The sequence below is a fragment of the Molothrus ater genome, chromosome 2, assembly GCF_012460135.2.
Source record: "Molothrus ater isolate BHLD 08-10-18 breed brown headed cowbird chromosome 2, BPBGC_Mater_1.1, whole genome shotgun sequence".
NCBI classification, from domain to species: Eukaryota; Metazoa; Chordata; class Aves; order Passeriformes; family Icteridae; genus Molothrus; species Molothrus ater.
The window spans coordinates 112,173,606-112,196,892 of record NC_050479.2 but is presented as its reverse complement, the minus strand read 5'-3'; the positions used below and the strand labels follow the sequence as shown (position 1 = coordinate 112,196,892).

General features: G+C 36.9%; 1 protein-coding gene across 6 annotated transcripts in view; it reads right to left on the bottom strand.

Annotated features, from left to right (window-relative positions):
• DCAF6 (DDB1 and CUL4 associated factor 6) overlaps positions 1-23,287 on the bottom strand; it is a 73,231-nt gene that overhangs the window by 11,441 nt on the left and 38,503 nt on the right. For 2 of the 6 annotated variants that reach the window (XM_036406616.2, XM_036406600.2), the window contains 6 exons: positions 17,274-17,333; positions 11,672-11,777; positions 9,558-9,673; positions 8,762-8,845; positions 8,272-8,593; positions 3,527-3,568 (listed from right to left, as the gene is read on the bottom strand). In XM_036406616.2, the coding sequence (XP_036262509.1) occupies positions 3,527-3,568; positions 8,272-8,593; positions 8,762-8,845; positions 9,558-9,673; positions 11,672-11,777; positions 17,274-17,333 (730 nt within the window). The remainder of the gene's footprint in view (positions 1-3,526; positions 3,569-8,271; positions 8,594-8,761; positions 8,846-9,557; positions 9,674-11,671; positions 11,778-17,273; positions 17,334-23,287) is intronic. The other 4 variants (XM_036406591.2, XM_036406624.2, XM_036406583.2 and 1 more) reach the window with 3 other exon arrangements.

The following is a 23,287-nucleotide window of genomic DNA, read 5'->3' as shown; positions in this document are numbered from 1 at the left end:
GCAGTAGACTTGTCCAGCTGTATCAGAAGGGTTACTTGCTGGACAGCAGTAACAGGTCTTGGGATTAGAAGATAATATTAAAGTTGCTAATTGGTAAAGCAAAGTAGTTTCTTGCACAATTTTTCATCCAAACATCTCTATGAAAATTGATCTTCTCCTCTCCATTTCCCTAGGCTGAAATATGCAGACATTACAAAAAAACCTCAGTACTACTCAGCAATCAGAATCATGCATTTTTAAATAAGAGCAGAAGCACAGAAGCAATTTTGGTTAAGACTGTCTTTCAACTAAATGGAGCTCTGAATTTAACCTCCTCATTTGGGGCCTCATTTTAAAAGGCAGGAGTGGATTTCTATTTAGTTATCTTGGAAGCCAATGATTACCTTCACCAGGGAGAAGGCAGCCAAGCACACACAGCTGTCATACTGGGATTGAGCCCTGGAGAAAGCAAGAACATGGCAGAGGCAAGTCTGCTCCAGAAAACATAAATATGAGCCCAATTTAGTGACATTTCAGAACATAGAACATTACAGGAAAAAGCCTTCTCTCTGAGAGATATTACTTATTGACAACTACAGATTTTCTGTAATTATTTTTAAGTCATACACGCACAAGAATTTTAAAATCTGACATAGCTGTTTTCATTTGTATTTGTGATGAGCAATTCCTGTCTTTGCCAACACAAACACAGAAGCAGCCTCATCACTTGGAGCATCAGTGGGTACAGAAGTGTGCTGTGCAATTTGAGCTGTTCTGAGGTCAGCTTGAGCTGAGCCTGGCTGAGAGCTGCTGCTTCCCTTCCACACTGCTCTTCCAAGCACAGAATGTCAGAGAATGGAATTCATGCACATTGTGTTGGCACTCCTCAGGCAACCCCATCAGCGGGTACAGCTCTAGGAAGTATTCACAGAGCACTGCTTTTCCTCTTATGATCAGCCAGGTTTAAAGTCCTCCAAGTTAATAGTTGTAATTAATTATCAAAAGTCCATTTAAATTAAGACAGAGATGAGTGGAAAAGGGATTCAGAAGTGCAGCCATATTTTTTTAGTTAAAAATAGGTTTAAGATAGACAAACAAAAAAAAACAAACCCACAAAAATCCTGTGATGCAAACTGATCCATATTATAAATGGAGAAAAATGGAAAATATGTATACACATAAGCTAAGTCTTAAAATATATAAGTTGTCACACAGGGTGTTTTCTGTATATTTAGAAGTTCTGAAGCATAATGAGAATTTTTTTCAAAACAAGAATCTGTACAATTTGCACAATTAAATATCTGGTTCGTTTGTTAAAGGACAATAATGTAGTGGCTGCCATAAAACTCATTTGGTGCCTGAGATAACCCTGCTTCTTCCAAACACCATTATCCAGCCTGATAATGGTCAGTCTCCTGAGCTCAGCTGGGTGCAGAGATCACGTCTCCCTGCTTCCTTGCTCCATCCCTCTTGTCTCAGCTCTGCACTGAGAATTGAGCTTACTATTGATTCCTTCAGTACTGAGGATTTTTTTCACTTCCCAAGTTACCAAATGTACTCACACACAGACAAACATGGTCTATTTTTCATAGTAGACAGCTTTGGGCTGGAAGAGACCTTAAAGATCATCCCCCAAGCCCCTGCCAGGGACAGAGACATCTTCCACTAGACCAGTGCTGAGGACCACAAACCCTGATTCCTTCTCTTGAGCTCTCTGATTTTAACATCTTATTTTTTATCCACTCTTGTTGCCACCTTCTCTTTTGCACTGTTTTCCCTATACAAAACAATTGCAGAGAACCTAAGGCTTATAACCATTAACTTAGGTGTTATTTCTCCAGTGCCTTATGGTCATTTGGACAATGCTCTCAGGCACGTGGTGGGATTCTTGGGGAATTCCTGGTGGGATTCCTAGACTCAGCTGTGGGTCCCTTCCAACTCAGGGCATTGCATGATCCTGATATTATTTGTGTGTGCATCTAAACCACTGCAGCAAACTTTGATCCAGGTCTGGCATTTCTTCATTGATCCTGTAAAAAGGAATTCACTTGCCAGCTACCACTGATCTGCCCAAGAATTCCAAAGGCTTGTCTTTGGAAATATACCACCATATTAAAATAGATTCCTTGACTAAATGCCAACATTTGATTATATTTCTGATACTGATTAATTCCTTTAGGAGCCTCTGAACCTGTGGAAGAGATTTACTGCTGCTGTCAAATTTCAAGCATTAAGACAGCTCAGTACCAAAGGCAAAACCATCCTGTTAACAGCATACTGACACTACCCCTAAAGCCCAAGTTATTTCACTGTTGATCATACAAAACCAAATGTTTACTGTAATGCTCTCCTAGGTAATTTCCCAGCTTTCAAACACAATCAATGTTTAAACTATTCTCAGTTACAATAGATTTAAAAAATTTCACCTGATATGCTGATGAATGATGATGAAAAGCAGAGAAAAAAGACTGATAAAACATTCTATGCTGAATGCATCATTTATTTTATATTAAATTTATAGCAATATGAAACTAATATTCCCCTGGGCTGTGCTGAAGAGCTAAAGAACTCCTTGGTAAGCATGCTGAATATAGAAAGAATGCCTACTGTAAAATTTCGAGTACAAACAGCAAAGATTCCTGAACCTCTAAGAAAGCTGATGAGTTAAATCCAGGTATTCCAATTGCAGCTAAGATGAAAATATAAGACAAAGAAATACAGATCTGCACCATTTTCCTGGAGGCATTTAAAATAGAAGACTCAGGCTCAGTCCTTTATGGAACCTTATCCTGCACCTTTGCCTTTTCAGCCACAGAAAGCCAAGATGTTCATTTTCATCATTGTAACAACTTTGGGCCATTTCCCTTCTAGATGGCCTCTGGCTGGAATCACAGCAGAGAGTTTCTCCCTCTTACAGCATGTGGCCAAACACAATTACCCAAGTTGCCTCATATGTTCTTACAACTGCTTCCCTCAAGTATTTCAATGAAGAATATGAGATCAAGTGATTTTTTTTCATTTAACTTCATTAAAAGCAATATTGTGTAAAATTTAGCATCTATCTTTCTAAATGTGTATTACCCAATATAGCTCTAATAATCATGCTTAGTTCCATAACCTTGTTCAGGCAAAAAATATAAATGGTTTTTGATCCAGGTAGTCTTATATTTTTGTCCAGAACTGGATGTTCTCTACTACCAGACAAAGCAAGTCAGCAGTAGCCCATGCAAATATAAGTCGTTCCTCAGCAGCTCAATTAAAAAAAAGGAATATTTCTTTTCACAAGCTACACACTTTTCAAATTCCATTAATTTCTATGGCACACGATAAAAATGTTAATAGGTTGTAAAATGTATACACTATCATTTCTTTTCAATTTCCATGCAACACATGCAGCTAAATATAACTCAAGCAATATGCTCTGTAATTCATAGCATTTGAAGTACAGCAATTCTTAAAATGCCAGTTAGATATGAAAAACCAGAACCTGATAAATCCAATATATGGCAATAAAAAGGAGGAGGGAAGGAATAAAATAATTAATTACCTCATTATTCTATCACCTATCGCTGTTCCTCTGATATTATATCTAGTAAAGGGAATAACAACTGAAGTCATTCACAAATGCTAGGTACCATGTTTTTCAAAGGTTAGCATCTCTTACAAAATGTGCTCTATGAATTCCAACTGAGAAGGCTCCTTCCCAGTGTATGAGTCAGTATATGAGACTACTTGTATTTCAGCAAAAATAGTATTCAGATTATATAACAGTACACAAAGTTATAAAATGCAGTAAGTCTTCATAGATCACAGCAGCTGTATCATCATTTCCATTTTACATTTGTACTTCTTTAATTTTAACCTTAGTTAAAGCTAGTTGTAGCTTTTTCCAGGCTTAGCCTCCGCCCCCAGATCAACTTCAAAGTCCAAACAAAATTAATTCAGTCATTTAAGAAGGAAATCAGCCCTCAGAGAGCTGTTTTGACTAATTTGTAAAAATTAAGATCAATCCATTAAAAACTGCACTCTCTGTGTATGAAGAACATTTTGCACAGATTTTTTTTTTCTCCCCTCCCACAGAATACAAGATACCACCCTCTTTTTGAACTAAACTTAGTGGGTCCAGAAAGTTTTAAAGGAGAAATGCCCTTGCATATGTCCAGACTGAAAGACCTGCATATGCTGTCTTATTTGTCAGAGAAGGCACCTTTTCCTGGGGATTCCCTAAAATGCACAGGAGGTTATTTACTCTGGTGAGTATCTGGCTAAACTGCTCTGCTGTACAGAAAAGGTTTTAATTTTTTTTTTTCATTTTAAAATATTCTGTGCACTTCCTTATCCATTTTGTTAAAAAGAGCATGCATTGACTGGCCCAACAACATGAAAAAATGAAATAACTGCTTAGTTTCTTCTAGTCACTTGTGAAGACCATTCCTACAGTGATATTCAGTGGCTACAGAAATGCTGTTGAAAAATGTCAGATGTCACATTCTCAATTATTTATTTTAAAGAAATGTCCTTCTGTGTCAAAACTCTTCCTAGCTGACTCCTAGTCAACATGCAGCTGACTTAGTCAATCAATCAAAGGATCATGGTGTTTCTCCACATTTTGCTGCTACTATTTAAAGTCTTTTTCAAAATATTAAAGCAAGTGCAGACTTTGCCCAGTCCTTCCTGATAGCTCAGCTCCAGGTTAGTTGGTGAGAAACCACCTATCCTCATTATGTTTTGAGATTTATAAGTATGCACAATATGAGATTGTTTGAGAAAACGATCAAACCCTCAGCTTGAAAACATTACAACTACAAATAATATTCAAATAATGGAAGCCTTGTACAATTAGATTTGCAAAATAAACAATCTTTTTTAGTAAATCTGAAATCTACATCCATCTTAGTAATAATAAGGTGAGATGCAGCAGGAAGTTCTCAATTTATTTAGAGCTCTGTTTAACAGAGCTATCAGAAGGGTATTTCTGCCACTTTTTTTCCTTAAGAGGAAGCTACAGATCATGATTTTCAGAGTACAGAATCAGAAATCCACCCTTCTTTTTCAGTGGAGAAAACTGTACTTCACAGTGGAAAAATGACTCAGGCAGATTCCTTTATCTGAATTTCTCCACCTGTAGAGCATTCTGCTCAATGTAAACAAGAGCTATTCGGTTTATGAGAAAACACAGCCTAAAGAAAAACAAATTGATTGTAGACAAAGCCAATAATGCTACATATTGGAAAAGCCTTATTAGTCAAACATTTTTTTGCATTCTGTCTCAGAAGGCTACAACAGTCTTTTAAAAATTTTTTGTCCTATAGAAAAATGAACCTTTTTTCCTTCATTACATAAAATATGTTCACAAAAGGTAGATTATTGCAGGCTAGTCTTTCTTCTTCAGAAAAAAAAAAATAAAACACAGCAAAACCAAATCTACAACAAAAAAGACCAAAGCAGCTCCCCTTAAGTATTCTACTGAGAAAAAAAAAATCTACTTTATTACTCAGATATTATTGCCATTAATTATCTTATAAGATGACGCATTGGAAAGTAAAGCATTAGATAAACTCGAAAAAAATGAGATTTAGTAAAGGAATTGTTAGATAACACAATTTACTGAGTGAGGAAAGAGAAAAGAAGCCTACAGAAAGCATCCTGGAGGAGTAGAGCTCCAGACCTGCAGGCAATTTTGTGCCAGTCCTTGAGCAGGGTGTAGGAATGGAATCATGCAGCACATTGAGGGTGGGGAACTTATTAATAGAGGGGACTGTAGGGCCTTGAGAAAAAGAAAATCAGCAGTATAAAATTGAGTTATACACCTGAAGCTTCCTTCTGGTGAAAGGGAACACTGATTAATTATGGAATAACAAAGTAGGGAAGAGTGCAGGGTGCAGAGCTTCTGTCTGACCACAAGCCCTCACTGGAACAGTGACAGGCAAGAGAGGAGGAGGGCACAGCCCCAGCTCATTGTGCTCTGAGAATCCTCTCTAGACCAAAAGTAACAACCACAGAATTACTCCAGCAAAACCCAAACAGTGCAGGGGGCTGGGCTACCACATTCAGGCAAAAAGTGAAACATGAAGAGGAGACAGAAACCAGCATGATGGCAGGAAACCCATGAATTTTTACTGCTAAGAGTGAGAAAAATTTGGCACTCAGTCTAAGGAGACAAAACCTGAAAATGGACAGGATGAACACCATTCAATGATGAGCACTGGGTGTAAAAAATTATTTCAATCAAAACAGAATGTTAGCACAGAACAAAATGACCAATTTTAGTTCATGTATACCCAAGGTAGCAGCAATGCTTTGAGTTAGCTTCCTACTCATTAAGGGACATGGGGGATTTTATATAAATTTGATCAGTTTGTGAAAGGGATTTTAGGCTATAACAACTGCCATAGTACTACTAGAGAGAACTTCCAGTTCCTTTCACTCTAATAGGAGATATAAATACTAAGAGGGCTTAGAGCTATAGCTTTTAGGACCATCAGTGTCTGCTTCCTTTCTGGAAATCCACATTCCTTTGAGCATATACAGGATGTCTTACTTTTCCTTAATATCTCAGACTGCATTTGGAAACTCCTGAAACCTGAAGAATAGGAGGGAATATAATGCTCAGTAGCTAAACTGGAGAACTTCACTGCTTCCACACACACAAAAGCAGAACAAAATGATCTGGTCAGGTATCAAACCTGAGCAATGAAAGCCTGCAGGAAATCCTAAACCAACACTGACTACAAAGCAACTTTTTTTCAAATTTTATTTGGGGGGAGAATAAGGGAGCAGGGGACTGCATAAAGGATTTTAATGATATCATTCATTTGGCTGAATGATCTTTCCTAGGAGATAAATTTAAACTGTTACAGGAAAAAATCTCACTGCACAGAGAGGAAAGGAAGCATGTCAGATAAATTGTAACTTCATTTAGGATGTCCCCACAAGTGGGAAATGGTAACAGCTGTGTGATACCTGGAAGTGTAATTCTTATCACATTGCAAAAGAAACTATTACATTGTAGAGACAACATGGTGCATGAAGAGAAGCTATGAATCCTGCTTGAAAATGGAGATGGGATTAAAATTGCAGGGCTTTTCACAGCTTGCTCTTCAATCACTGGATCATAATGAACATTTGCTCTGCAGGGGAAAATATTTCTGCCATTCCATATCTGCCTACAAATACTTAGTACTGCATGGAAAGTTAATGGGTTAACAGAATCTGTGTATATTGGCTTCTTCATAAAAACTGTCATTTAGTGAGCAGAATTACTTGTGCTTTGTAATAAACAACCACTGACTGTTCTTTTTTCCACTACTGACAACATGCTGGCTTACCATTTCTATTTTAACTGCAAATTATTCAAAACCTTCTCTAGAAATAGCTATTAAATTCTTCCTGATTTCCTAATGAATACATATTGTAAATTCCTGTGAAGAATCTTCATTGCCAGCATAAGAAATTAATAGCAATGTCTTTGAACAGGAGTAAAGCAAAGGTATGTGACATGAGGTTAAATTACATCTAAAGCTAGTAAAAAGGTATTGTATGAAGTCTAACAACAGAAATGTTGCTTAAATAATTTTATAGTTTTGAAATTAGTGAAGAAAGGTATTAAACCAACAATAGCAAATTGAGGGTTCAGTTTACTGAATGATCAAACAACTATGTACAGCTCTTCATATAAAAAAGCACAAAGCTTACTAAATGCATCTTTTATTCATGGTAACAGCCAGCCTACCTTTTTTTTAACTGACATACATAGTAATATTTAATAACCAACAAAAGGAAAAGGATTACAGTTTCTCTTTCAGAGAAAAAGAAGAATGAAAAATTGAACACATGAGTTTTAATATATGTACTACAAACACACCATTGCTACACAAGAGCAGTTAAAAGCTCTTGCTTTGCCAGAATAAGAACACCTAAAGTATAACTAAAGAAAATGTAGGTCCATGTCCCCAAATTTATGAACTTTCTACACTTATGACTAGAGGGAGAATAATAACAAATAAACTGCAAATACTTAGCACCGAGGTATTCAGCAGGCAAGAGATCAGCATAAGCAGGAATTAGATCTGCAAGAGCCTTCCTGGCTTGCAGGGGAAATGCAGCTGTACATATCTTACACATAGGCAAATTACACTCAGCCATCGAGCTCTTGGCCAGTTGTCAAAGAACAGCTTCAAGGATATGAGGGCTGAGTTTCTCGATCTTTCATTCAAAGCAATAATCAAGAAAAGAGAAAGGAAAAACAAAGCAAGAAGCATTTTTCCAAGCAGAGACAGGTATTGGCCTCACCTGTGGCCAGGGCCTCCTCGATACCTGGCCCCGGGGATGAGGACAGGGTCGTCGTCGCTGTCGTCGGTTTCCTGCAGCGCCGAGCTCCTGGTGGAGGCGTCGTCGGGAGCCGCCAGCCCCGAGGATTCCGGCTGGGACTGAGGCTCCTCGCTGGCCAGAGGGCTGGTGCCACTGGGGTCACTGCTCTGGCTGCAAACGGCTTGCTGTGCCCCCTGCTCACAGGAGGCTTCTTCCTCTGTGTTCCCACAGACAGCATCAGCACTGGGGCCGGCTTTTTCTGCTTCAGTTCCGGAGTGCTCAGAAGCAGGTTCATCTGATACTGCTGAAAAGCAAATATTGGGGAAAACAAGTCACAATAACAACTATAACCTATTTTAGAAATGGTCAGCAAAGTTAAATTATGCAAACTGAGTTAATATTTCATTCTCCACTTCCTCCTATAACTACTTGAAGGACTACAGATACATACTTGCTATGTACAGAAACCTACTTGCTTCTGTTGTCTCTGCAGCTTCATCTGTATTTTTCAGCTCTTCAGCACTTGCATCTTCCTTGAGAGATTCATCAGGAACCCCTAAATTAAGCAATTTAATGGTAAACCACGTGATTTCAATTAGATGCACATCTATAATGTAAGCAAGTTTAAATGACACCAGCACTCCTAGAAGAAACCAATCCAAGCAAGCAACTCCAAAGTCAATGTCTCTACTGAAATCTCAGCTATCAGTCACATAAAAATCAGTATATATAAACCTATCTAGTTGACCAGGTCAACACACTAAGAAAAATGTAATCATTTCTTGTTCCTGAATGTTTTTAACAGCCTATGCTATGAGGACTTAAGCAGCAAAAATAGCATTTGTACTCTTAATGCAGACACTAACTATTATTTCTGAAGACAAATGAAGTTATCAGTCTATTAAAAGGGATTTTTTTTTTTTTATTTCTCTGGAAGTAGTCATTTGACTTGACTGCCCTTTTGACAATGAACTGAGCAAGACAACACATTTAATAAAACACAGTGAAAGCTTGAAAGAAATGTCACTCATTTATGACTGCAAAGTGCAGTTGTTTATTTTCCTATACAAATCAAGGCACAATATCCCCTAAGAAGAATAATGTTCTTAGAACTAAAGACAAGGTAAGTCAATGTTTATATTTATTACAGCTATCTCAGGTTAATGTCTTCTTTCCTAAAAAATTCATGCTTTATTATGGCAATGGGAGTGAGGGACATAGGAGGGCAGAATTTTTGCCTTAGCATTAGAAATCCCAATGTTTCTTACTTGTTTCTTCCCCATCAGGCCCTGATTCATCCAAAGCTTTTGTTTTTACAGAGTCTTCTTGGCCTTCAGTTTTGCAATGACTTCCACTCCCTCTAGAGCTTGAATTTATGCTACTCCTGGAAACATAACATGGAAAAATAAAATAATTTAGGATCATGTAAACACATAAATAAATAAATAAACAAACAAACAAACAAACAAATAAATAAATAAATAAATAAATAAATAAATAAATAAATAAACACACACACAAATAAATAAAGAAATAAATAAGATCATTGCAACAGCACAGCTTGACCAACATTGTCTATCTCACTGCAGTAAAGTGAGAGCTCCTGTCATCAGCTACAATCAATTCAGAGCAATTTCAAAATTCCCTTTTTTATTGTGTCCATTGCCACGTATCCCACACAATTCCTCTGCATCACAGAACCTTGCTCTCTCCTTCCTTTTTTTTACCTTTAAAGAATGTCATCATTGCTTTTCCAAATACTTTAAGAACTCCAAAGAATTTGCTGTATTTCACTATTTGCACACTTTTTAGATGTTTAAATAATCAGAGATTATCTTATTAGAGGTATGAGCTATCAACTGAGCACTAATAAATAATGTTATCCCACTCAATTAAAAAATATGATTCAGATAAAAGTCTCATCACTATGTCCTTCACCAATAATTATCATTCCTGTACCTTTCAAGGTATGGACTTTCAGTTCTCAAAGTTTTGTTATTTCTCAAGATTCACTATAAGCTGGTATTTGACATTTACTCCCCATTCATGTTTAGATAATTATTGTGGGACACCATTTTCCCTTTACAATATGGAAAATGAATCCTCAGGAAATATGTAAAATGTTGTCCTTAATGTCATTGAAATTCATGTTTTTAGACTCTCTAGCAAAGACTTGCAGGAAATGCAGTCTTGTTGCTGAGCTCTCTTATGTGATGTGGCCTAAAACTCAGGCAAGTCATTGGACAAAAGCAGAGAAAAAGGCAATTATAAGCATGATCCTCAATACTTTAGAGTATACTCTTCTGACTTGTGTATGTTATTAGCAAATATTTAATGTGCTACATTGCTAGAAGCAGCACAGATCATGCTTAGTTGGGATTCTTGAGAATTCAGCCTAGACTTCAGGAATTTTATGTCTTATGTTAAATCAGGGCTCTTACTCCTCTTGATGAGCAATGTTCTGTGTATTCGTTGCTGTACTGGATTTGGAAGCTGTAGGGAAGTTTTTGTTAGCCCTTTCAGTATTTCTTCTAAATCCAGAATGTTCAGCATTGCTTCTGAATGGCCAGACAAGAAGGTACTGCTAGACACCAGGTGGAAGATTTTTGCCATTTTATGTCCCATCTCTCTATAAATCTAATCACAGCCTAAACAGTAAAATATTTTTTTGACTTGTAGGATTTACATGTCTTCCTCTATTTCATTCTCACAACTTCCAATTCTCAGATCAGGGAGTTATTTGTTCTCAATTGCATCATTTTGTCAGATGGAATTGCATCCTGCTCCTGTTGCTCCACTCTTCAGCACAATGTTTTTAGTCAGCCTCTGAACTGACAATGACTTGCAACTTTGTCCTACCAGAAAATGCTTCTTCCTCTCACTACCCACACCACACTACCCACCACCAAACTCCATGGAATTTGCTGACTAACTGCAGAATTACATAAAAGTATCACTGCAAAACTAATTTTTTTAAAGTTTCCTGGATATTGGAGGAAAAATCAGTATTTAAAGCTCACAAACTGTGAGCAAGGTGCATGTGCTGTGTCTACAGCCACAGCACTTAAGAGTGGCTAAATGTGGCAATTTCAGTGTTTACAATTCAGGAACTGAGTCACAGAAAGACTCACTTGCAGAATAATTATGTAATTATAGAGATTCACAGTAAATACACAAAAAAGAAGTCTCTTGTATAAATTTCACATTAAGGTACATCTATCTTATGTTCTGAATGCATTAAGACTACAGCCATTTCAAATTGTGTAGATACACTTAAAATAGACATAAACCACAGGAAAAATAATTTACAGCTATGCTAGACAAGTGTTATTGATATGTGCTAATCATGAACTAGTCAAAACCAAAATTAACTTGTTCTTACCACTCATCAGTGAAGTCCAGTTTTATTGTGCTTGTAGTCGTTCCTTCTGTACTGTAGTGCAAACTTAAAACTGGTTCACCTGTTCCTGTTCGTGGCTTATCACTCTCTGTAAATATGGGGTTGATAAAGTTTGAACAGGCATTAGAAATGTACATAAAGTTGCTAGAATTCTGAAGATTAATTTAATTATCAAATGTGGCAGTAACATATATATTGTCTGTTTAAGATCTCTTACAGCCCAAGCAAAAAGTTAAAAAGTTACAGAGTAAACACACCAAATTTGCAATGCTTGTAAAATGGTCTAACATTATATGTAATTATAAGAGCAAACAAAGGAGATGCTGTCCTTCAACATGCAAGTAAATAAAATTTCAGATAGATATGTGTACACACAATATAATCGTTAATAAGCAGATCCATTTTAAAGCAAATATATTAAAAGGATTATTTTTAAGTGGTATTCGGTCTTTTTGCCTTAGTAAATACACATGAAAAAAAGATTATGAGATCTAGACATAATCAGCCTAGAAAAATCACCATCCTCTACTTTGTTGCCTACTTAGAACCCAGAAAACTACCAATACCCTTAGCCTGCTGTAAATTGTCAGTCAGTTGTCATAAAAATACTGTAAATTCATGTTTCAAGAGTTTTATGCTTAAACCCCTATTTTATATTATAATAACTGCAAACAGAAGGGAGCACTTGTAAAATGGGCTCATTCACAATTTCCAAAAGCAACAGAAGTGAATGGAGCTGAAAACTACAGCATACTGGTCACTCCTCTGCTGCAGAGATGGTTCTAAGGATGTTAATGGGCTCCTTCAGAAGAGAACTGCTCAGTGACATCCATCCATCCATCCATCCATCCATCCATCCATCCATCCATCCATCCATCCATCCATCCATCTCCTTGGAGTAAAGTTCGTGGTCACCACCTATCCACAAATGGCAAGTTTGCCATCAGTCCTGAAGTTGGGAAATACTAAAAAGTTCATGGAAAGCAGCATCAGATGGAGCCTTGCAACAGAGGTGCCATTCTCTCAGAACTCAGAGGAAAGGTTTATTTAGAGTATTCAAATGGCCACTAAAAGTCTCTGCAGTCTTGCTTTTCCTGACTACTGAGCCTTTTATCTCAGGATTATTTGGACAAAACCTTCTGTCCTTTCTTCAGTTTCTAGAATACAGAAATGGGACTATAAATATCCTTGCAGTATTGGCAGCACACTGACAAGTGTAATAAAGGAAAAGCTGCAGATCATCTTTGGAAGTCAGTTAAAACCTAATGTTGCATTCAAACACAAGCCTACAAATTTCCTCACTAAAAAGGCTGTTGTCATAACAGTAATGGCTACAATATTGGCACAGGATACTTAATTTTAAAGATACAATTAAATTAGAGCAACTATGAGATAGCACATCGGAATTTAAGCTAACAATCAATGCTCATATTTTTAAACTGCTGACAGGCAGAAGCCCACTCACAGGATCAGAGCAATGATCAGCTGTGCCAAAGAACTTTAAATATGCACTTCTACATGTTCTGAAGAGAAATTCAAAAACCCAAAACATACCACAAAACCCCTGAAAGAACAAATTAGAATACTTTTTTTAAAATCAAAGAATTAACCAATTACAACCATGACCCCAATAATGCACAAGGTATGGGCCCCACTCCATGGGAAGAAAAGCTTATAGCTCCTTTTAATTTAAAGTTCCAGTTACATTCTTGTTAGAGTGGAGCAAGGATAAAACTGATTAATAGAAAGTTTATTTAAGGAACTGGAAACCTAAGAAATTCAAGGAAATATTTTATAGTGCTATATAGACAGTTTGAACAAAAGTGACATTCTTTCTTAACTAAAAGGGCGCTTCCTCTATTTTTTGACAATCTATGATTTATAAAATCTCTTTTTATAAATGTCTGTTCAGACTTCAAACATCCCTTCCTCAGCAAGTTGAAATATTGATTGATCCCACATACTGCACAAGTCACCAGGAACTGACACTGAAAGCCAAAAGTGAGAGTGGGAGAATTCTTCAGCTTCCTTTTAACAGCCTCAGACAAGGCAGATCTTTGAGTTGGGAACCCAGCTAAAGACAGACAATTTCCTACTGTGAATAATCCAAGACAACCCCCAAATAATGACTTAACTCATGGACTTCCTACTGCTGTGCAAGGCTGGCTTCAGCACAAAACCACTTAATGCTGCCAATCAAAGTAACCAAACCTGGCTATCTACAACGAGCCTAACTGAATACCAGGATTGTATTTCTTAAAATCTCAGGGTCTGAAAATGTAACCAAGATGCATAAGGACTGGCTACACTTACTCTGGAAGCATATTTGTCCACACCCAAAAATTTGGAAGAATTGCTGTAGACTTCACTGAAGAGGGCACTGACTGAGAAATTATTTTTACAAGTTTCTGGGAACAGATAGCTGTAAAAACATACCGGATAATAGCATTTTCCTAAATCTACAATAACATCAACTACAATTTGGATGGGGTCAGTTTCTTCTTTCAGGTAACTTTAGGGCATAACATAGACACTAATAAGAACAAGAAACCTTTTAAAAGACAGATGAGAGAAGAATCTGATAATAAACTTCAAAAAATTAGTTGCATGGTTCAATATTTGATATTGAATTTACACTGCTAATGAAAGTTGACTGGGAGCATCTGTGAAGAAAATCCTTTGCCTCCTACATAACTGAACATTCTTTCAGTTATGAAAGAATAACATAAACCCTACAAATCTTGAACTCTGTTTTCTGGGAGAAATGTGATGGCTAAAGACTTCCCAGATTAGAATGAAGGTCTGTTCTCTTCTTCTAATAAATTCATCCCATCAGGGCAGATCTACTTCACACTGATAGTGAAGGGAAGGAGAGGAAAATGGTCCAAATTCTGTGATCTAGGCAATTCAGTTTATTAATCTGGTTGCCAACTCTAGCAGAGTAATCACTGCTACAAGAGAAAGCTGTAGCTTGTCAACACCTTACTAAATTTTATTCTAAATTCCTCAAAAATACCTTGAAACTTTACTTAATTTTACAGCCAAACACAAGATACTTTGAAGATACTAACAACACTGTCTAAAGCACACTCCCATTAAATGGTCCATTCTCCAGGTGCCTACAGCAAGGAGACACTTTTAAACTACCACTCTTAAAACTGAAGACAAAATTTCATTCATAACCTGACATGAAAAACAAATCCACAAGCCAAACTGCATAACTGACAGCAACAACCTTCAGACCCACTTTTTCCCTTAGAAAATGAACCTGTGCAACAGACACTGGGGCTCTCAACCATAAAGAGGCAAGTGCATAAGGACAAGTTTACAGATTGCATTTCCTAATTAAACTAACACTGTAAGGAACTTCAAGCCAGTTTGCCACACCTCAAATGCTGCTCTGTCCACTCATCTATTGGCAACCTTATGAGAAGAGGCTAGATCACTTCTGATTTAAAAAATCCCAAAATAATTCCTATCCAGCACTATGTTCTGTGTGAAGACCTAAGAGAGATACTTCTGGAAGGGAGAAAAATTGATCCAAAGAGTAGAAAATGAGTTGTGTATTTCAGAAAAAACAGGAATTCTGCGAATTAAACACATGAAATTTAATCAGGCCTCCGGTTCCCTCTTAACTCATTCCAACTCAGGCAGTACCTAAAAATCCTAACACTGCAATAGATGTAAAGGCTAGCCCTCCAATATGACAATCACAGTGCAAAACATTTTTAAAAAGTCAAGTGCAGATGACTGTGATCCATTTCAAACTATTTTGTACACACAGCAATGACTTCTGGGTTCTGCTGGACTGTCAGAATGTTGGCATTATAAATGGATGGGATTACAGTAAGAATAAAAAGACCTTTAAACCCAAAACCATTCCTAAAACATGAATGCCAACAAGAGAAACAGGTCCAATAGAAGACAGCTGATTCAGTACTAAATTAAGAGAAGGCAGGAATAACAAGGAAAGCTAATTCTGTATGAAAAGAACTGTCATGACTTCCTTCATTAACTACTTACAACTATTTTGAGACTTCAAATGGAAATGAAACTAATGCAGTTAAACTTCAGAAATTCAACTGGAACTCAGCAAACTATTCTTTCTGGTTATCATTTGAACAAAAGATTTCCTAATAAATTTCCTCCTTTTTCAAATTCCTAGTTTTACAAATTAGAAGTAACATTGCTAACAAAGCAGAAAAACATTGCCTTAAAACAATTTGAGAAGTGGTGAACTGAGAAGCAAATGTATTATGAGTTGGGGTTTTTTTGCATATTAAAAAACCTGAAGTGATTCTAGAAGAGAGAATTGCTTAGTTCAGGTAACTTAATGCAGAAAAAACCCAGTTTTCCTAAATTTTTAGTTGTAAGAATTTTAGGAAATCTTACAGACTTTCTATGTTAGTTCTAGGTTATTCTACTCTGACAAAATAATGTTTTATTCTGAGTTCAGAAAAGAGAGCATAACTTGGCTACTTTTTATAAGCAAGGTTTCCATCTAAACCTGATTGTTGGAATGATGTAGACTACTAAACCATGAATAATTAGCAAATTTACACATCGAGGTTTAAGGTTATGTCATCACAAAATGTATTTCCACAAAAAGAATTTATTTTGTCAAGGTGCAGCTTGATTTTTTTCCCAACATCCTGGCATCCTAAAGTAAGCCATAATCTCAATAGCTGCCAAACAGACTATTTTTCAGAAGTGGGATTTCAAAATAGCTTTCTAGTTTGGAATGTGAAAAAGACAAAGCTGTTTTGTGGGATTTGAGCTACTAAATCTCTACAGACGCTTGGATATGGAAGCATAATGCAGAGTGTATGGCAATCTATTTTTAAATTAGCATCTATCACTCCTTAATTATTCAGCCATAAATATTCCCTACAGATGACATTGATGCAGCTGGAGTAGGGTCACCTCTGGCCCACTTCAGTGCTCACAGTTTGGAGACTGATGTATAATGAGCACAGAGAAAGCTCCCAAGCATTCTGTCCACCCCGAGTCCACAGGGATCCTACAAGAAACACCAGTACCTGTTCAGCAGGAGGGGTGAAGGACAAGGGGATACAGAGGGAAGATGCACCTCAGTGCAATGGGTGCTCTGGAGTTACTCAAACTGTGCAGGAATCACAAAGCTGCACATCACTCATGGATAAGAGAAATAATACGGCATTATGAAATTAAAAGGTTACTGCAATCTTAATATTTGCCCTTTGATCCAAAAAGAACCATTCAAAAAAAACCCCAACCTGTTCAAAAAATTATTTTTACTTTGCATTTTACAAAAATACTGTAAAAACTGTCTGTAAAATATATATGAGACATTTACTGTACCTACACTGAACCATAATAATTGCATGAAGAATCAAGCTTAGGATGGCTTTCAAAAACAACAATTAACCTCACTCTGTTAATCATATTGATCATTAAATAATGAGTTTCCAGCAGATCTGCTTACAGAATTCTACTATATGTGGATGAACAGCATTTTTAGACTGTTTCTCATCATGAAAGCAACTTTAAAAGAAGCATTGCAATCAGCTATGGCTGGGTATAGCGCATTTCCTGTCACACGCACCCTGTGGCTCATCAAGTGACATGGATCCAAGCTGTTTGTTAACCACTGAAGAAGGAGAATCTGAAACAAAAACGAGATTTCAACTTAAAACATAAGCAGCAGAGAACTGCACAGCAATGTCACGATCATATGTTAGTTTAAAATAAAAAAGCAGCAACATAAGGAAGCTTTGGGTTTGTTTAATGAGCAGCCAGCCATATTGCATTTTCTAGGCATGACAGAAGCAAAGCCACTTGTTTCAAACCATTATTTATTCACTGAACAGCCTGAAGCTTGCTGACATGTTGATAATGAAAATGCCTGTCCATTACCAAATATTTTACACTTGTTCTTCACACATCTGACATATCAGGAAAAACACAGAAGAGTCACGACTCCTAAAGCCTTTGCTCCAGCTACCAAATGACACCAGTTTCACACCATGTGCAAAATGTAAATTTCAGAATATTTATACTTCAGCATAAAATACTTCATGGCATACCAGTACCTCCAATATTGAAATACTCTTTTAATAATAATGCTTTAGAACATCAAAGCACCAAAATACATCTCAATTATATGACACTTTGGTAGTTCTGCATTCTTAGATGCTGCACCTCTGATGACTGAGAACAAGTCTTGATCAGTTTATCACAGTACCACACCTGTCAGTCTTACAAGCATCCCCATCAATCACATAAACAAATAAATAGAATAATCATCTCCCTCAGCAGATAAGTGCCTTTTTCCCCCCTGGACACTACCAGTTATTAACTATCACCAGCACACATTCACTGCACAGACACAGCAGATGCAATATTCAGTATCTCCTGTGAGTCTATTCCCCTTGTCACCTCTGAAGACCAGATCTTACTTCTACAGTATTTGAAGATGAGCTGATGTACATAAATTAATGCAGTATTCTCAAGATATTGGCTAGAGTATCATATCTTGGTTCCACTTGATAATCATCTATTATAAACAAATCCATCTAAACTGAAAGGATTTAATATCCTGTATTACAAACTGAGTCACAGTCTGCCAGCATCACAGCATGCTAAGTGACTTTTAACATAAATGTACATCCTATATGAGGAAAGCAATGAAATAATACTCTCTCCTACAGGAAGCTCCCTTCCAGCTTTGAGCCAGACTCACCAGTGAGACCTGTTTTGTAGTACAGCCATTACACCTGCTAAATTGACCAAGCTGCTTTAAATACATATATTCTCAAGCAGTTGTTCACTCCCAGGCATTGGTGGAAGCATGGCAGTGTGCTCCTTTGCCACACTGATATCCAGGAGCAGGAAAGGGGAGGAGGAGCAAAGGAGAGAGACCAGGAAAGTCTGAGGCAGTGTGTTCTGTAGGGTACCTTGCTTTGGGAACTTGCACAGCTTGTTTCTATAACTGAGGAACATTAAATTGGTTCTGGTTTGTCTTCCTTGCTCAACCATCCCCATGCCTTGCACCAAGCACACCTAAGTTAGACCACAGAATTTATCATCTAGATTTATGGCATGTAGCTATTAAGTAGAAGACTTGTAGCATTAATATATTTTACTTTCCAAAAGTGAAGTGTGCTTTATATATAATACTTAAATCAGAAGAGAAGGATTTACAGGGGAGTTTTTTCAATAGACTAATAAGCCACTTTTTAGAAGGTTAATCACAGCAAAAAGCTGGTGTACAGATGTTCCACATCATGAGATGATCTCCTTGTGTTCCAGCAGACAGCACAGGAATCTGTGCCTCTTTCAAGGGCTGGCTTTGATCTTGGATTCACAAAGTCCATGGCTGGGATTAACTTGTATCAGAAGTGCTATAGAGAGGGCAGACCCTGGACTGCAAGCTGAGAAACCTAATGAATGACAGTGATCCCAGCCATGCTCTGTTCCTCCACTCCAATCCTTTGCAAAAGCTCATATGCCCTTGTTTAGAAGGTATTTTGTGCTGCCAAATATTTCACTTGGCTGGAAAAGCACATCTCATCAACTCTGTAATTCAGACCTGTATGATCAGAAGACTGAACTAACATATATTAATTAGAAACATTAAGAAATTACCTCCACTACCCTTACCAGCATTTCTGATTTTATTAAGACCTCACTCTATACAGCAGAAACTAAAAAAGTAGGTGTGTTTTGCCATGTGCATCATTCAACCACAGTAGGTGAAAATGAAAAGGTTTCCAGGTAGAAGTCCATGCCAAAGGGGGCTTACACCTCCCACATCTCACTGTTACACCCAAGTCTCCATACAACTTTCTGAATGCATTTCACTTTAATAAATGAATATTTGACCAACATATAGGAAACATCCTAAATACCTGAATTAGCATGGTTAAGAATAGAGTTGTTTGTAGCAATTTGAAACCTCCTTGTTTTCTTTTCCAAGCACCCTGAAGCCACAGATCACCAGCACCCCCTCAAGTGGCTCTGCAGCCTGGAACCCCCACCTCAGGCAGGGGAATCAGCATGACCATGAAACCAGCCTAGAGAAGTTCAGGTAAATGCCTCTTTTTTTAATATATGGCTTTGTTTTGTAAAAAAAAATCTGAAAAATATACTTTCATAATTTCTTATAAAGTTTTTTTTTTTTTAAAAAGGTATTACCAAAACTGTGCCATATAGTTAAAAAAACAAACAAAAATCCAAACTCTTACCTGAGCCTTCACAGGCTGGGTCTACATCCCAATGCAGTTCACCACTGGTTGTAATGTCACCAGTACATTCTAAACTGGAGCACCACTTAAAGAGGGAACTGGAGATTCATAAATTTGGGGAACCTCAAACAGAAAATAGAAGATAATTTTAAGGTCAGTTATATGCTGAAGGATCTTCCTATAGTTTGGGCAATCAGCACCTGACTTCACCAAAATATTAGCATGCCATCTCAGTTTTGGTTGAAAAAAAACCTCTTCCTTGTATCACCAGCTTCAGGGTGAGGTCTAAAGCAATGAGAATTGTTTTGAAGTCCTAAACATGATACATGTAGAGGAATCTAAGAAATTAAATACTTGATTTAATAACTATAAATAGTTACTTTGCACAGTGAGTATGCTCTCACTACATATTGTGCACTTCAAATATCATTTCTACATCTTCATATAAAATTTCTACATTGAAGTGTTAGCAAAGAATCTAATGATAAAAACTGCTGCCATTCCTTTGTTCTTCTCCAAAAGCTTTAACACAGAAATTAAGGTCCAGTTTGCTCTGCTTTAGAGACTCACTGTATAGATCAACCAAAAGCTTAAAAAAAAAGTCAATTTGCAGCACAGGTTCCGCAGTATGCCATCATGCACATGTATATATCTGCATTCCACAGCAAATGCAGTATAAATCAAATTTTTTTCCTCAGGAAAAAAGGCTAATGTTGATTCATGGTTTTGTGGGTAAAATTAGGCACAATGACCACTACAGGAACCTTTGATCAATAATACCGTTTTTCTTTTTCATTTCATGATCATTTCAAATTGAATTCCATCTCCTTAAAATTCTCAGAATGAGAAGTGATGTAGTAATGGCGATGCATATGTGGCATAGCAGCAACCTTTAACAACAGGTTAAAAAGGTTTACTTTCTTTGTTGTTTGCATATAGCACATAAAAGCAGTTTTTTAAATACTTCACAGGATGTAAATGTTATGAAATGCCACAAAAATGCAAGGAAAAACTAGGTTTTTGAGGGAGAAATCATACAATAAATAAAAATCCATATTTACTGGATTATATTTACTGTAGTTTCCCTAATTAAATAAAGTGGCAACCAAAAATATCTGAATCTATTCAATACCTAAGCAAAGGCTTGAAGACAAAATAGACCTGATCCATGCAGCACACACTGCTTCTAAAATTCAGCCAAATTCCAAATTTAGTATCCACTCAAACAAAATCTCTGTCATCTGAGACCTTTTGTCTCATAGTCAAAACTCATCTCCTTTTCACATTCAAAACTACAAACTTTTGACCATATTTTTCTAAATAGGTTAACTACTACAGATTGATCTTACAAATGCTCTTGTAACTGGGAGACAGAATAACTACCACACAGTCTAATTTTCTATTAAACCTGCAAAAGCTTTCAGCTCTTGACATTTTCTACTTGTAATTTCTTACATGGCTGGGATATTTTTCTCTTCCTACTCAAGCTTCTGTGCCTGCAAAGATAAGGATTAATAATGAAGTACGAATCAGAAGAAGTGGCCTTAGTCTCACACTGAATTCCCTCCAAAATTGCAATTGCAATTTATACAGGTTTTATCAGAGCAGGGATTGAGAACTTGCAGACGCGTTTTGTGGTGTAATTTTTTGTTTGAAAATTTACATCTAGTATGTGCCTGAAAATGGAATACCTGCCTCCTGACAGGGCAGCAAAGACAACCTTTCAGGAAAAAAAATAGAGACTGTCTTTGTATAGGAATTTATTACTTTTAAAAGACTCCAAACAATTCAAAACTACTCACTTATTTTTCTCCTACCGTATTTCTGAATAACCAGCTAAGCACAGGGTTAGAAAACAATTATGTCTATGGAGAAACAAGGGACCAAAAATGTGCAGATCTGGTTTTCCAAAGGAATAGATTATGAATAAGCAACTTACAAAAATAAATCTTGGGAGGTCAGAAAAGGAAAACAAAACAAAGTAACTTTCAGAAAAAGAAAAGAGCAAGTACAGAGAATATTAGAGAATATCTCCATGTCCAGACAGAAATCTTATTAAGTAAATAAAAAGTGCAAAGGAGATCCCCAGTCAAAAGAAATGAGCTTTGCTTGGTCCCTCCCAGAGCAGAGGAAGGAGGAATGCAATGAAAGAAGCTGACAAAGCAAACAGGAATATATTATTCTTACACATACAAATAGAAAGGAAAAGACAGTATAATCTTTTATCAAATTTCTCTAGAACTAATTGGCCAAACATATTAAATATTTTCAATTCTAAATTTCTCATTTTATAACTTCCACTGCTGAGGACAACAATTCCAGCCACCAGACCAGACCTCAATAAGATACATCCAGATGGGCTGGAAGTCAGGGAGAAAAACAGTTCCCCTTTTGTCTCCCCAGAAATAAATGTTTCCATAGCACTGAGTAAATCTGTCTTTCAAAGCAATTATTTAGTATGTAAAATGGTTAAATTTGCAAATTCATTGTCATGTAATTCATAATATGACAATGTAAAATGTAAATGTAAATTCATTTACATGCAGAAAGAGATAAATGCTTGAATATTAGTTTCCTCCAAGGCTGTGTCTGTGGCTCCTGGTGATCCCAAACAAAAGGACTGAATGTTTCCAAGAGTTCCCTTGAAGTTCTAACCATGTGGGAACTCAAAAAAAACTCCAAGAGGCAGTGTTGGGAGGTCCAAACTATGTACAAGACCCCTCTGCCTCCAAATCAAAGCAATTACTCAGCTAAACCTTTCCATTTGTGGTACTATGGATCCCACCGTGCTGCAGGAACCCCACAGGCAACAGGGAGTAAAAAAATTACAATGCATCCTTGAAGGAGCACTAAGGAAGAGATGGGAGAGATGTACCAAGGGAAACCCAGACCAACACACCCTTCAGAGGTAGCAAAATCACCACAGATAAACCTCCAGACATGGCTGTAAACAAACTTTACTCCCTACTTCAATTCAGTGGGAAGGAATTTAGCAAAAAAAAAAAAAAAAAAATTAAAAATTAAGCCATTCTGAAAAGGAAATGGGAGATCAAGATTTATTGACTATGTTACAATTTTTCCTCTATTAATACTTAAATTTGAGTTAATAAATTCTGATATTCAGTTTGCTAGGAAAAAAAAAAAAAGACAAAACCAAAATTGGTAGATTTTTGAGTTGTGTTTTTTTTTGTCCTGGCAGGAAACTGCAGCCCCCTAGAAGGCCACCACTACCACTGCTGTTCCTGTTCTCCTACAGGTAAACAGGCACCCATGGTTGCCATCCCTAAGATAGGCACAGACCCTCCCAGGATGGACTGGTTTCCAAAACACTCTAAAACCTCACTGCAGTATTTTTTAGTGTAGAAAGTTATTC